The 16,956-nt window shown below is 36.7% G+C and overlaps 2 protein-coding genes across 2 annotated transcripts; both read right to left on the bottom strand.

Moving 5' to 3' along the window:
• Positions 1-1,957: 1,957 nt before the first annotated feature.
• Positions 1,958-5,314, bottom strand: LOC308693709 (uncharacterized protein; the record flags this gene model as incomplete). Its single annotated transcript, XM_081370808.1, has 3 exons — positions 1,958-2,688; positions 2,811-2,932; positions 5,264-5,314. The coding sequence occupies 3 exons, from the start codon at positions 5,312-5,314 to the stop codon at positions 2,076-2,078; spliced, it is 786 nt and encodes a 261-aa protein (XP_081226934.1). The 3' UTR covers positions 1,958-2,075.
• An 8,085-nt stretch (positions 5,315-13,399) lies between these two features.
• Positions 13,400-14,770, bottom strand: LOC308694076 (uncharacterized protein). Its single transcript, XM_081371335.1, has 3 exons — positions 14,704-14,770; positions 14,465-14,577; positions 13,400-14,307 (listed from the first exon to the last, which is right to left on the bottom strand). The coding sequence occupies exons 1-3, from the start codon at positions 14,704-14,706 to the stop codon at positions 13,647-13,649; spliced, it is 777 nt and encodes a 258-aa protein (XP_081227461.1). The 5' UTR covers positions 14,707-14,770; the 3' UTR covers positions 13,400-13,646.
• Positions 14,771-16,956: the final 2,186 nt, after the last annotated feature.

The following is a 16,956-nucleotide window of genomic DNA, read 5'->3' as shown; positions in this document are numbered from 1 at the left end:
GCAGGCACTTGACCACTGGCTTTTCTTTACAAAGAACAATTGAAATAAAACTCAAGGAACTAAGCATATTTGTCTTTTATTAAACATTTAATGAAAAGTTTTTTTTTTTTTTTTTTTTTTTTGCAGTGTTGTGTAATATGGCACATGCAACAATGTCACAGGCCCTGTCAGGTGTGCAACCCCTCAGACTTTTCAGACACTGAAATTTTCCCTTTAGTTAGCCAAAGTTCATTTGTGTGCCCTTGTCCTGGCTAGAGCTGCACTGTAACTGGTTTGGGTCAGGGAATGGGGTCATAAAACACCTGTCTGCAGGAACATGTCATAATCACCTATGAAAAAATGCAGTTCTGTTATGATCAGCATAAGTGTATGTAATACAGTGAGCTTGATATTTAATTGTGGAACTTTTCTTACCACTTTCAAATAAGGCATAAATGTGAATCTCTGAAAATGCTTAAGTCATGCACAGATCCTGGCCATTTTGCTTTCACATTTGTGATATGGAAGATTTTAGTCAACTGCATTTTTTTTATTTGATATAATATTACTAATCTGGAATATTAAGAATCACAATAGTAACTGGGCTGCACATTTACATTGTGAATCCCCTTTCTGTTCACATAATCCCCTTCATAGCCTTGATGGCATCTATGGTAGCCTATAGTCTATGGTACAAATCACGTTAGTGAAGCCTGAGTGACATATCTGTAATCGGCATGGTCATGATTGTATGATCTTCATAAAAAATTATGATAGCCTAAAAAAAAAAAAAAAAAAAAAAAACTGCTTTACAACATTGGGTCTTAAGTGGCTTGGAAATGCCAAAAAAAAAACAAAAAAAAAACCTAAAACTGTTTTTTAAACATAAAAAACCGAAAAAACGACAATCTCACGAATCACTAGAAAAAATATATATCTCAGAAAGAAAGTGCACTATCGCGCTGCGCTGGACTTCCCGTATCACTATCAGCTCCGTTTATGAAGCCGGGATCTAATCCTGTTAACATGAAATAAGCCTGCTCCCGAGCAGGTTTAAGTTTGCGCACATGTTGCTATGACAGCAAGTCCAGGATGAGCGTTGAAGAACCAAACAATCCAAGATCATGCCAAATCGCCAACAATCAAATCCAGCTAAGTGAGTTAGCGACGTACGAAGAACGGACCCCATGTGTGTAATGACTGAAGGGAGGACGCGAGGTGCACCGTAACATAGCTCACACGTTCCCCCTGCTGGAGCCCTCTAGTAACTACAACACTCTTGTTCACATTTACTGCTGTTGTTGTTAGGATGACATTTTGCACATGAAAAATAAGAAATAAAAAAGTACTGTACTGTAACTGCTGCAACTAACAGTAACAACTTTAACCATAATATATACCATTTAACTATGAGAATGGCAAAATTACCTTACTATGAACCCATTAACCTATATTCTACTTACTCAAATGCTTGCTATGAGTTACTGATAAAACACATTATTTCCATGTCACATTTGCCTTGTGCAAGCAGCATTTGTGTTCAGTGTTGCAATGTGTTGCAGGGCCTTGCAGTCTGTTTGACACTCAGTTTAGTATGTGTGAATGATATGAATACATTACTGTGAGACTACAGGATGAGACATAGCCTACACTGCCAGTTTTCAGTCACACCCAACTTCTTCTTCAGAAATTTAAATGAGTGGGAAAACAAAATATCTTTGGTGCCATTTACATGACACCATGTTCTACTGAATGCATGAATATTGTCTCCATGGAACCTACAAAAAGGCACATTTGTATTCACACTGCAAGAGTAGCAGAATCAGCCATTTTTTGCTATGTGTTGCACGCTGGACTAGAAGAAAATACAGTGAAAATACACTGTATTTATAAACACAATATTTTGCAATATAGGCTTTTTTTAAAGCATCACAACATAATATATAGTGAACTACTGTATAAATCATGCCAGTTCCACAGGATAAAATAATTTATTTTATTAGGTACAGAACAGGTGTTCAAGAATGATACTTTAAAGATTTATTATGCCACAGTTTGATCACTGATAGAAGCATTTTCAAGAAAAGGAAAATTACTTATTTCTTTCCAGGCAGACAGAAAGCGTTCACAATGTTATTTTCAAAACATTTCTGACATTTCATCACATTACTGATTATCTTACACTGATAAAGAGGCACTTTCTCATTAATCTTTAGAAATTCTTCTCGCAGATTCTTTGTGATGTCCTTATGCCAGATCTCTTGGAAGACAAATGCATTATTTCCATCTTTATTTTTATTTATCCAGTTTGAAAGGCCCTCTAAAATATTGTTTTCTTTGCTCTGAATGCATGTTTGCACGCAAGGTGAGTTGTACGAATAGAAAACTACACAGCTCTTCTGACCTGCCTTTGCTAGAAGTCTGTCCATTGGAGAATTACCTAGAGGATAGAGCAGAACACGCTCAGCATGCTCCTCTGGTTTTTTATTCATATCTGGCCTTGTAGCAATGACATTGCCTGATGTGCATCCATCTCCTTCCTTTAGTAAACATTTCTCTCCTTCACTGAGCTTCACTTTTACATTTTTTGCATCATCACTGCTGAACACATCCTCGATATTAAATATTTCTTTTGTATACTGATCCTGTGGGACACTGATCGCTATTGCGTACTGAGCATCAGTTTGATGCTTGGTCTTCGGTTGGACACTGAAAGACATAGAATAACATAAGGTTATCATAATTCTCAATAAACATTAAATGCTCTTTACTAATTAAAAACTGCATATATTGATTCATTTGACTGTAATGTGGTGTACAAATGGACCTACTTGTCATACAAATACTGTGTCATTTTAGCCAGGACAGCAGTGTTCACATCGCCCTGAACGCCTTGAACACACAGATGAAGCAGGCAGAGGAAGACGAGACCTCTCAGTCGTACCATAGGTGCCTAAAGTGAAAACATCACTCATTTCAGCACAAAACTTGAGTTAAATTTATGCAGGAGACCATCTAAAGAACCAGCGTGTTTAAAAGAAAAGAAAGTTCATTTATTGACGTGAAACTTGCCATTGTGACTGAAGAATTATGAGGAAGAAGATTATTATATTTTAAGAGCTGCAGTGCAGTTGTTTCTTTCCTGATAGTGCTTATGAGGAAATAAGGCATATATTGGGACCCAACTGTAAGTTTATAATTCACAAATTCTATTAGTGTTGAAGTAATTAGTAATTAGTGCATTGGTGGGATTGTGTGGTTCACACTTTTGTTCAATGATAGCTGATAATTCGGTAACATTTTCTGCACTGATTTTGGGAATTACGACCACCGCTAATCCCGCCCCTAAATGTACCCATAATTTGGATTTAAAAAGATCGTACATATACGCCAAGTGAGATCGTACTAATTCATACGAATTAGTCACTATTAAGAAAAATATAAAATAGTTACAAATTGCTGTGGATAGGTATGGCATATATGACATGTTTGCAGCGGTGTCTAATAATGTTAATTCTGAAGGTGATGTACAATTCCTACAACATAATTAAATAACTTTTGACAAATCAGTAATTTGAAAATGTTCTGTGAGACTATAGGCCTATGTCATTAATGTTAATCAATCAAGAAGACAAAGCGAAAATCACTTACTGCTCTTGACTGAACCACTTTTGTAACTTTAATTGTAAGGATCAATCTGTATTTAATTTATTCAGGGAAGATTATACTGTGTTATTTTACATTTGATCCCTTATTCAATTTGTGTAGTATTATTTGCCTGAATACTGCTGTTAGATCTACCTGAACTGTTTATGTTAGTGATATATTTAATAATCTATTGCATTTATTTGTGCTACTGCTCCTCCCAACTCCCTCTCAAATAAAAAAAGAAATCCCCCAAATGAGTCACTTAAGCCTTTGATGTGTACGATCACACCGGCGTGATAAGAACGTTCAGTGCATCACATGATAAACTGCTAAGTGCAAACATGCTTTCATGCTTTGGCTGGCACTGAGCCAGAGATGGATGCACTCAGCGCTGTCATGTCACAACTATTTATTGTTTTCAACCACATAAGGTTTATTTTAGGTTTTAGACTTTTAAATACACATAAGTACTTGCAAAACAATACATTTACAATTTGTAAATATGTCTATGGAAGCAACAATAACAATCCATTTAATTATACATTGACAAGGTGTTTTATTCATATCAGATACACATTGTGTAACTATAATGTATACTCTATTCTTCTCCCAGTTCACCGGCCACTTACTTTGTAAGTGTATTGAGAGAAGTGGATGAATGTGTGTTGATGTGTTGTAAATCTGACAGATATGATTCTCTGAACTGCGGGTCAAACTAACATGGCATCACACATTATAGATCATCTAACATAATCATTATAAAGGTAAAAAAAAAAAAAAAACATTCACTTACACGTATTTGAGAATCGGAACATCATAGACGATGACATTGTCAAAAAGTTAGTGAATATTGTGAATAAAAAGGAAAACTCCAAGAGATCTAAAAACGGTGTGTTATGTGTCGCCATGAACAAGATGATATGATCTAAAATAGCAATAGCCTTAAAAAAACTCATGGGGGTAACCTAGAATATATTATATTATAATATATTACAAGGGGGGGAATTCCCCCCATTTTCCAAAACGAAATGTCTGTAAATTCCTGATTAGAGCATCACTATAGATAATGCTATACATGATAAAAAGAAGTCTTCAAATCGACCCCATGATCAGATTCTTGATCGGTATCGGCCCAAAAATCTTGATCAGAGCACCCTTAGCTGAAACCATAATCAAATTATTGAAAGGTACACAATATTTGGGTAAGTTGTCCCAGAACCTGGCATTAAACAAAAGCTAAACAGGCCCCTAGTACTTTAAACTTTTGTTATCTTTAAGTATTTACTACTTCTGTTTCTGTTTGCAAGTACTTCTGTTTGCTGTGTTCTGTGCTTCTCTGAAGTCTTCTTTTAAGGCTTTTTATGTTAAAGCATTGTTTGGATGAGACCAGTTTTCTAAACAACGTGAACAATAGTGATGCTGCTTTAACTCCACTAATGATGCATAAGAGATGAAGAAGTATGAATATGACTTACCATGTTATCTGTTGCTCAGATCAGAAGGTTCAGAGATGTTGTGTGAATCTGCAGTGAAGCAGGAGTGATGAGGAAGAGGAAGAAGATGCTTTTTGTTCTGACACTCGACCAGCCCTCTTCTTCAACACCATGAAAGACCAATTAAAACTGTTCACACTTACATCACTGACTCCTTTAATGATATCACTGAGCATCTTTGTGTGTCTCGCCATGTACGGTATGTTGGACTTCCTCAAAATGGTCAATAAGAAATAAATCAATTAATAATTCCTCCAACAACTCTAAAAACTGTCATGGGTTCCTCCAGTAAAGCGATCCAAGGAAACGGATTTAAGGCAGACAATTGCCTTGGGCCCCAAATAATGTGCAGGAACATAAATATGAAAATGAATTATGATCTTACATTGTTAATTTAATAATTAACAATGTTAAGTAATTGTAGGCCTAATTGCAGTCACATTGCATACAATATCTTTTTTCTTTCTTTTTTTCACTCCCTCAGCCATTGCATTAGAAACATAGATTAGATTATCTGAGTTATATTTAAAACTATCTCGCTCTTCTAAGCTTTATAATGGGAGTGAATGGAGGGTGAGATTTTGAAGGCCAAAAAAAAAAGCACCCATAATCATAAAAGTAATCCATACATCTCCAGGGGTTAATAAAGGCCTTCGGAAGCAAAGCGATGCGTTTGTGTAAGAAAAAAAAAAAAGATTTCTGCGTTTCTGTGTTCGTCAATATGTCATGCGTCGGGTCAAAGGTCACTCTTCCGCCGCACGCATTGCGTGCGGCCGTCTGCCGGAAGCTAGTTATTATCTAATAAAGTTTTAAATATGGATATGTTTCTTACAAAAATCCATCGCTTCGCTTCAGAAGGCCTTTATTAACCCCTGGAAGCCACATGGATTATTGTTATGATGAATGCATTTTTTCGGGCTTCAAAATCTCACCCCCCATTCACTCCCATTATAAAGCTGGGAGGAACCAGGATATTTTTTAAATATATCTCTGATTGTGTTTGTCTGAATGAAGAAGTCATAGGATGGCTTGAGGGTGAGTAAATCATGGTATAATTAAAAAGTAGCATGTCTCTTAATGGGTAAAGCTACTGTAACGTCTTCAGTTAGTCAGCCTGAGATTCTTTCCATCTAAACTGGTTTTATCTCTTAAGTCTAGTGAATGTTTTATGAGGTGTAGGAGAGACATATTCATCTGCACCAAGCGTGCCGCACAAGCCTTTTGGTCATCAGGGAAAAACAGCTGCATTCAACATACTGCGGATTTGGACATTACTGTGAAAGAAATATCTTACAGTTTTTTCCAACTGCTTACATACGTTTTCAAAACTATGTCTCCTTTTTTCAAAACTCTACACACAATACCCCAAAATGCACACACAAAATGCAAAATGCCTCACATCTCCTTCAAAATGTAACACTGCATTCAAAATGCCATAAACACAAGTCAGAATGAAGCATTTGCATCAAATGGCAAACACTTCTTTACAGTTTTTCTCGATTGTTTACACACATTTTCTGAAAGCATGCCTCATATTCTCAGAACTCTACACACAAATCCAAAAACACACACAATGGGCAAAACCCCTCAATTCTCCTGCAAAATGAAACTTTACATTCAAAACAATGTTATTTCTTCTCAAAAAGGTATTTTGTTTTCAAATGACACACACAAACCATCATATGAATAGACATTTATAAGAACCAGTTGAACACTGATGTGCTCAATGTAAAAACACTATGATGAATGGAAAACACTTCTTCTCCATTCATCATAATGACCTTTTTTTGTTCAGTGTTACACTTTCTACAGACAGTACATACATAAGTGTGTTGTAAAATATCTGAGAATATTGTTTTTATACTCGGAACACACAAATACACGGTAACGAATATATTTTATTTTCCCACAAAAACAATGTACACAGTGTACATCCCAACCAACACAAAGCTGCACATACAGTGGTCTACATACAAAACAACAGAAGAATTGACTGTATACAGTTACAGTAAAAAAAAAATCCAATGTTGGCATCCATTGCTCCACTGAAGAGCTCACCTGTTGCCCTTTTATGCTAAAGCTCTGATTGCTAATTGTAAAACTGTGTGACGGGTGTTTGCCCGTGTGATGAGTCAGTGTGCATATCTGAATGGCAGTGTGTTCCTTGTGAAAACAAGAGATTTTCTGCATGAAAATTGTGCCAAAAGCAGAAAATTGTGTGTAGTGTTTTGAAAAAAGTGTGTTTTAGAACTGCAATTTAAGTGTAAAGCAGGAATTGTGCTTGTAGTTTAGCAGAATTGGTTCAGGGGGTTGGTGAATGGGTTACATGTTGTGGTCATTGTGTCTCAAGTACCAAAAAATGTGTGTAAACAATCGAGAAAAACTGTAAACAGATCATACATATAGGCCTACGTGCAAGTGAGATCGTACGAATTCATACGAATTAGTCACTAATTAAGCAAAACATAGTTACAAATTGCTGTGGATAGGTATGGCATATATGACATGTTTGCAGCGGTGTCTAATAATGATAAATCTGAAGGTGATGTACAATTCCTACAACATAATTAAGTAACTTTTGACAAAACAGTAAATGTTCTGTGAGACGTTATCTAACAAACAGTGTGAGTGAAGCAGCACTCTCACTCTCAAAATGGACTAATGGCTTCACATCACCACATGGCGTCTACACTAAGCGAGCTGCACAGTTGAAGGAGTTGTCACTTGCACAATCAGGGCAGTGTCACATCGTCACTAATGTTTATGCACATCTTTTTAAATCTCGCCAATTTAAAGATTCAAACATTTTTAAACCATCCAGCACTCGTGTATTCTCTGAGAGATGGTGCACTCATACACCCCTCAAAGCGTAAACAGTTGAGAAAGAAAACGTATGTGTAACAGTATATTGGATCCGTGCTTTGGTCTTAAAGTGACAGCAGCCCAATATACCTAATGCATGTCATTAATGTTAATCAAACAAGAAGACAAAGCGAAAATCACTTACTGCTCTTGACTGAACCACTTTTGTAACTTTAATTGTAAGGATCAATCTGTATTTAATTTATTCAGGGAAGATTACAGAGTTATTTTACATTTGATCCCTTATTCAATTTGTGTAGTATTATTTGCCTGAATACTGCTGTTAGACCTAACTGAACTGTTTATTTTAGTGATAACTTTAATAATCTATTGCATTTATTTGTGCTACTGCTCCTCCCAACTCCCTCTCAAATAAAAAAAAATCCCCCCAAATGAGTCACTTAAACCTTTGATGTGTACGATCACACCGGCGTGATAAGAACGTTCAGTGCATCACATGATAAACTGCTAAATGCAAACATGCTTTCGCGCTTTGGCTGGCACTGAGCCAGAGACGGATGCACTCAGCGCTGTCATGTCACAACTATTTATAGTGATACACATAAGTACTTGCAAAACAATACATTTACAATTTGTAAATATGTCTATGGAAGCGACGATAACAATCCATTCAAATATAAATTGACAAGGTGTTTTATTCATATCAGATACACATTGTGTAACTATAATGTATACTCTATTCTTTTCCCAGTTCACCGGCCACTTACTTTCATGCATTTTGAGAGAAGTGGATGAATTGATGTGTTGTAAATCTGGCAGATACGATTCTCTGAACTGCGGGTCAAACTAACATGGCATCACGCATTATAGATCATCTAACATTATCATTAGAAAGGTTTTAAACCACAAAGCACATTCACTTACACATACAGTGGGGAGAACAAGTATTTGATACACTGCCGATTTTGCAGGTATTCCCACTTACAAAGCATGTAGAAGTCTGTAATTTTTATCATAGGTACTCTTCAACTGTGAGTGACGGAATCTAAAACAAAAATCCAGAAAATCACACTGTATGATTTTTAAGTAATTAATTTACAAAAAATTCATTTAAAGGATTTGGACCTTCTCAGACCATAGATTCACAAGATACATCATATGTGGTATATTGACATTCTTAGAGAACTTTCAGAGACTTGAATCAGGGGGAAAAGAAGTGTTTTCTTATGAGGAAATCACCAACGACACATTTTCAGGAAAAGAATAAGTGATAACTTATAATTGAGCAGCCAGAAAGGCTCGACCTTCTTATTATGTTCCACACATTTTTACATCCCATCACATCAGTTTTGTTGCACCAATAAAAAGGCACTTTCTCATCAATCTTTTGGAAATCTTTTGCCAGATCCTTCCTCCAGTTGTCTTTGTGCCAGATCTTTTCAAAGACAAAAATATTCATTCCATCTTTTCGTAGCCTACATTTATCCAGTTTGAAAGACCTGGCAAAATATTGTCATCTCTCTGAATGCACCTCGTCACACAAGGTGAGTTGTACGAATAGAAAACTATACAGCTATTCTGATCTGTCTTTGCTAGTAGTGTGTCCGTTGGAGAATTACCTGTGTACCAGTCAAGATTCTATTTAAAGACATGCAAATGATTTGGTGAATGGTTGAAGTGTGAATCTTCTCAGTGCTCACTATGTGTGAAGTTTCCACTCACACTGATCTTTCTAGAAAATAGTCCATAGTTTAACCACACACTTTAATAAAACAGAACTGACCTCTTTAAAATGTCTTTGATGTGAAGTCATAGAGTCCTGCAAAGATGCCCATGTAAAATCTTTTGTTACTTGTTATGATTACCAAAATCCCTCAAAGCTGTTGTGCTAACAATAACTATTACAGTTAACCTAAGACTTTAACTCAAACCAGTGGAACACACACACACACACACACCTTTAGCTATTAGATTAGCCTTTAATTTGATATAGCACTTAATGTGTTGATTCCATTGATAAGATTCTCTATATGAGTCAATATCTGTATTTGTTGCTTTTTCTTGGTCATCTAATACAGTTTTTTTTACAATCACTTTGCTAATATTTTCAGAACCTTGATTTTCTTGATAATTTTTCAAAACTCTAGACACAAAACGGTTATCACTTGTAACACAGGCTGTCTAATGTTCAAAACATTGCATTGTGCATTCACATCTTTAAAGAAATCTTGCACAATCATTGGTTCAAAAAACAAATTTACTGTGAAACACCATTGAAACATAACTATAGATCACCCACACACAAGCAACCGATAGTTTCACTGTGTCATTGTTCGTACAATCATTACATATTGTAGAACAAAATAGGTGATACAGGTTTCATTATGGTACTACATGTACAGTAAATACATCTCTGTAAAAGTACTAGAGAGAATACTACAGACACAGTGGAATCATTGAACAAAGTTTGTAATATATTGATGCAAAACACTACTGTACAATCACAACATAGGTTTATTTGAATCAAAGCAAAAATAATTAGCTATGAAATAGAAAAGAAAAGACCGTACTGTAAAACATCAAATGCAGTGTTCCTCAACTTGCTTGTACTGTAAGAAACAAAACAGGAGTGATTACTGTACTTCTACATTGTCATCAACTCTGTGTTGTGGATTTGGCCACAGGTTCTCATCTAGATCACAATGGATGTTTTCATTGGCCAAACATCTTGAAAAAAACCTTCGGGCATGGCGAATCCAGGCCTGACACTGGTCTGCTGTGATGTCATTGCAGGCGTCATCCATAGCCTGGAGAAGAGTGACTTGTTCATGAGGGTGCCGATCATGAACCTTCCATCTCAATGTGGAGAAAAATCCCTCAATCGGGTTAAGGAAGGGAGAGTATGGGGGTAAATACAGGGTGGTAAATTGTGCATGGGCCTGAAACCATGCTTGCGCCACATGAGCATGATGGAACCTGACGTTGTCCCACACAATGACATAGGTCACACCTTCAGCTCTACAAACCTGATCGAGCTCATCAAGAAAGGTGACAAGGAGAGCTGCATTATATGATCCAATATGAGGTCTGCGTCCCACCACACCATCTTCTGATATAGCCGCACACATGTTAATGTTGGCCCCACGTTGTCCAGGCACTTGGATGGTTGCCCGCTGGCCAATGAAATTCCGACCTCTCCTCCTTGTCTTGGCCAGATTAAAACCTGCCTCATCCAAATATGAATTTGTGATGGTCGTCATCAGCATCCAGCTCCATCACCCTCTAAAAATACATTTTGGAAAGAGATTTAGAAATACTGTACAATGTAGAATTTTTGGGAATGTTTTTACAACAGCCATCTTGAAACTGAACTTACCTGAACATACTCAGTCCTCATTTGCTTCACTCTGTCTGCATTTCTTTCGAAAGGCACACGGTATAGTTGTTTTATAGATACCTGGTGCCTTTTCAGTGTGCGTGCAATAGTCGGCAAACTTATGGATCCCACATTGTTGAACATGTCTTCATTGTCCAAGATATGCTGGTGAATTTCTGTAAGGCGAATATCATTTCTGTCCCGAACCAAATCGACCACAGCCTGCTCTTGTTGGTCAGTTAGAATTTGGCCTCTGCCTCCACTATTTGGCCTGGTCACAATTCTACAGGTCACATTAGAGTAAGAAGACACTTGGTCACATCACCTATTCTGTGATACATATTGGTATGCAGTCATTTGACAATTGAGAGTAGCATAATGTTTAGTGCATGCTGATAACTTATCGGTTCTCATTGCGGAAAGTTCTGATTATTGAGGCCATGGTTGACCTTCTGAGGTTTGGTTGTGTCATTGTAGCCGCCTCAGTCATTGTCATGCCATGATTTATGACATGGTCTACAACTATTGCCCGAATTTCATTGGACACTATGCTGTTGTTGCCGCTGTCTTGGTCCATAGCCTCAAACGAGGCCCACGACCACCTCTCAGAAGTGGTGCCTTTCCTCTACCATTCCTTTGACCAACTCGTCTTCCTCCCACCACTGCTTGACCTCCATTGTGACCTGGATCACCTGCTGGCTTCATGTTACGTATCACTATGCTCTTGCAATTGGATCCCAATCAACTCTTTAACTCATTCCACAATGTGCACTCAATCATCAGTAACGAGTTGGCAGAATTGGACAAGCAATTACAAGCGCCTGCATCTATACAGTGCAGTACTGTCAATACTGTAAATAGTCTGAAAAGGTGGTACAGTATTTGAGACAATAGACACAGTGTCTGATGAAGCATTATGATAAAATATTAGGCTACATCCATGGATATTGTAGTCTAATTGGTTCATGCTAATTGGTGACAATGAATCTCGTTATCTTGAAACTTTCATGATTTAAACATGGAAGATTGTTTGTCTGTTTCCATACAACTATGCATTAAGAGTAATGCAACAGTTACTTATCATTTTGAGCAGTTGTATCAACTGATAGTTAGATCATTGTAAGGAAATGAATAGACACTCATTTGAAATGTAATGTGTGAATTGCCTTTTGAAATAGTAGTACTTTGATGTTAAGTTGTGTCATATTGAACAGGTGATTTTTGTTGAATGAACAAATGATCTAAGTTTTATGTGTATTGTATCCAAGCAATTGAGAAAAGGGTTAGAGTTTTGAAAAATGTGCATTTTGATCATTGGTTGTGAGTTTTGTGTCTAGAATTGTGAAAAATTACATCAAGGTTCTGAGAAAAGTAACAAAGTGATTGTAAAAAAACTGTAGGAGCTGGGTTTTGCTATTTTACTATTTTTAGAAGCTACTGTTCTGCTTCAAGTTTACGTGTCACTTTTATAGTTTTGTGGCCCTCTAGTGGCAGTTCAGGAAATAATTAATCATATTTCTCATGCAGTCATCTTCTGCTCAACTTCGATGCCATCCTTTGTTTTGAGTTTGTAAAAGCATCATCTGTAAGTTAATTATTCATTGCGTAATGCTTGATGATACATATCTGCATATATTTGTGATAAGTTTATTCAAACCTTTGATTTAATGTGATTTTGGTGATAGCCTTTATCTATTAGCCTAGCCTTTAATTTGATATAGCACTTAATGTGTTGATTCCATTGATAAGATTACTTCTCTATATGAGTCAATATCTGTATTTGTTGCTTTTTCTTGGTCATCTAATAATGCCATTTAAGTAAGGGCCGATGAATTATGCACTGATCTTTCATTGCCATCTAGTGACCATTTCCTGACTCTAAGATTTAATAGGCTCTGTGTTGCACTGCAAATTAGTGGCACCAAATCTTTGAAGATGCAGTTTTGTAGTAAATAAAACGTTACAAGAAAATATTTCTGTCTTAGTTTACAATTACTTCAAAATGTCACGTTTAGGACTAATTTAGTATTTTACTTGCCATTTCTATTGCCACACGCAAGAGCAAATAAACTATATAACTAGACTCATGAGCAGAATTTAATGTTTGCAAAGTAATAATAACATATAATAACATAATAACAGGCCTACATAATAAATTGGCAATAGACAAAGGACACAAGTGTGATTACATTTTATTAGACACAGAACATGTGTTAAAAAAATAATCATGCAAAACTGTATGTGTTTGCTGAGTAAGAATTCTGATTTCATAGTCCAATCAATGTTTGCAGGGCAAAAACTGTTTAATGAAAGATATGATATTCAAATCATTCATTAACACGCCACGCACGTTTCATCATTGACAAAAGCATTTTTCGGAAATGGAAAAGTAGTGATTTCTTTTCAGGCAGACAGAAAGGAATCACCTTCCCAGTGTTTTTCTCCACACAATTCTGACACTGCATCACATTATCGTTGATGTTACACCGATAAAGAGGCACTTCTGCATGAATCTTCAGGAGATCTTTTTCCATATCCTTCCTCCAGGTGTCCTTCTGCCAGATCTTTTCAAACACAAAAACATTCATTGCCTCTTTTCGGATATTCTTCCATTCTTCCAGACCTGGCAAAATATTGTCATCACTCTGAATGCACCTCGTCACACAAGGTGAGTTGTACGAATAGAAAACTACACAGCTATTCTGATCTGTCTTTGCTAGAAGTTTGTCCATTGGAGAATTGCCTAAAGGAAAGAGCAGAAAATGCTCAGCATGTTCCACTGGTTTTGGTGTTGGTCGTGCAGCAATGACATTTTGTGATGGAGTGCAGAGCACACATTTCTCTCCACTAGTGAGAATATTTCTCACATTTTCTGCATCCTCCTTGCTGAACACAGTCTGGATATCAGATCCTTCTTGTGTGCACTGAGACTGTGGGACAAAAATCGCTATTGCGTACTGAACATCAGGCTTGGTCTTTGGCTGGACACTGGAAGACATAAGACATTATCACAGTTTTCAAGAAATAATGTTTTTTTTACCTTGTTCCTTTTTATGTTCATCAACTCAACACTTTGTACAATGCATTTTAACTGAAAACTAAATATTGATTTTAATTTATTTGACTACTGTATAAACAAACTTACTTGTCATCAAAATACTGTATCATTTTAGCAAGGACGGCAGGGTTTACATCGCCCTGAATGATTTGAACACACAGATGAAGCAGACAGAGGACGACGACACACTTCAATGATGCCTGAAGTAAAAAAAAAAAATCATTATTTTCAGCACAAAACTTGAGTTAAATTCATGCAGAAGATGATTTGAAGGACCAGAGTGTTTAGAAAAGAAAAGAAAGTTTACTTATTGAATTGAAACTTACCATTGTGACTGCTTGAATTATGAGGAAGAAGATGCTTTTATTTTCAGATCTGAAGCTCTGTTGTTTCTCTTCTGATGATCAGGAGGAAATGAAGCACATATAAAGACCTGAATGTCAAGACAAATTCGATTAATCAATTAACATTGCAAACATTTGGTTAACTGTTGAGAGATTGAGTGAATGCACAGATCAGTTCCTGAACATTTTCACACTAGACCTGAATGACATTGAGACTAATCAGAAAGATTAATATTTACCTTTAGCTGTTTATCAACCTTCAGTTTCACTGAAGAGCAACAATACACCGAGTGTTTCACTGTAGTTGTTTTTTAACCTTTGGCTGATATAAGCAGCATCAAGGCTATTTCACACAATCACGGCTGTTATTGTGTCACTTTCAGTGTCGACTTGATCAATTATTTAATGTACAGAGTGATTGATTTTTTTGTTGATTTTTTTTTTTATTAATCATAACTAACATTTATTTTCCTTGCAGGATTAATATTTATATGCTTTTGAAACCCAAGTGTCCTTTGGCCAAAGTCAGAGTGTGTGTGTCTGAATCATGTCCGAATATAACAAAAGGGGAAATGAAACCAGACAGTTAACTACATTAATAAACTCATGATTTTAAGTTATCCAGATTTCCTTTTACCTACAGTAGTAACAGAATGGTTTGCTGATTTATATATATGAAGAACCAATCATATTGTATGAAAAATAATCTATCCTGTCATCTTTACAATGAAAACTTTTGTATTATTTTTGCTGATGGGATTCTCTCTGAAATTAAGTTAGGTGCAGCAACAATTATAATCACTCAAAACTCTTCAGACGAACACAGACAAAGTGATCTTTCATCTCGTGCCATTAATGCATGGACAAAACAAGTTTATTTAGGTGCAAGAAATACAGTGATTTGAAAATATGCAGTATGATTATTGTCATTTAATAGTTTTTTTAAGACACACAATTTTGATTTAACGTCTCACTGCCAGCATCTTCACACTTATAGCATTTCATTTGGCTATTTTCCGTCACACAACGATAGAGAGGCACTAGATTATTAATCTTTGCAAACTGATCTCTGACACCAGTCCAGTCTTTGTGCCAGATCTCTTGGAAAACTAAAGCCTTAATCCCAGTTCTCTGTGTGTTTAGCCAGTTTGAAAAGTCATACAAAATAGTGTCAGCTTCATCGTTAATGCACTTTTCTATGCAAGGTGAGTAGTAGGTATACAAAACAACACATTGATCATCATTTGGCATTCTCAAAATTTTGTCCAGGGGAGATGTATATGTGGCATCTATAGGATAGATAAGAATATATTCAGAATGCAATGTTTTTCCAGAAGAACTGGCCATTTGGATCCAGCTCGGCTTTGCAGCAGCGAGACTGAATAAGTCTTGGGTGACTTCACAAAGCCGTCGCTGACCATTAGTCTTGAAATCATCGAAGGCATTTTCCATTTCGTTCATGTTGAAAACCGAATCAAGACTAAACTGTTCTGTACACTGTTGATATGGGACCCTGATGACTACAGAATACTGATAAGACCTGTCATGGTTGCTTGGCTGTAACCTAGAAGACAAAAATCACAAATATTGCAGTTTTCAAAAACTAAAACTTGTTTCTGAGACAGAATCAATAAAAAAATGTTTGGCAAGCAGGGCGAGGCCGAGAGCCGTGGGAACAGAGCTGGGCCGGCGGTGCGTTTGCTTATGAGCGTCACCTGTGCGCCACATCGACCTCGATATGCCCGATATCACAGTCCCGCCCTCACTCCCACAGAAACGGTTTACTGCATTCATTATGTCGGTGTCAATCATGACGTCACATTTCCGTTTTTATTCCACCAAATAACTAAAACCATTCTTATTTAAAAAAAAAAAAAGAGAAAAAAAAAACACTTACACTAACAAACACCAGCATGTTAAAAACTACATAAAATGAGAAAAAATATCTTTGGAAAAAATGTATTTGAACTGTAATTTGATTGCTTAGTTTCCGTCCATTAGACTTCATGGGGTGGGCGGGGTTTATGACCTATACTGGGACCAGCCACCTGGGGGCGATCAAGATGCTTTGGCTTCACTCTTCAGGACTTGAGACTTGGTCGCCACTCATCATGTGTTTGAGGAGTTAGAGGGTCGTCCACCGAGGGCTATCCAGCACCACCACCAGACATTGTGGATTGTGGAGGAGGTCGTCCAGCTGGTGGGGAACTGGATGGCAGTGCGTTTTGGGAACCG

The sequence above is a fragment of the Scardinius erythrophthalmus genome (genome assembly GCF_964197995.2).
Source record: "Scardinius erythrophthalmus genome assembly, chromosome: 7".
Classification (NCBI taxonomy): Eukaryota; Metazoa; Chordata; class Actinopteri; order Cypriniformes; family Leuciscidae; genus Scardinius; species Scardinius erythrophthalmus.
This window is presented reverse-complemented; position numbering and strand designations above follow the sequence as displayed.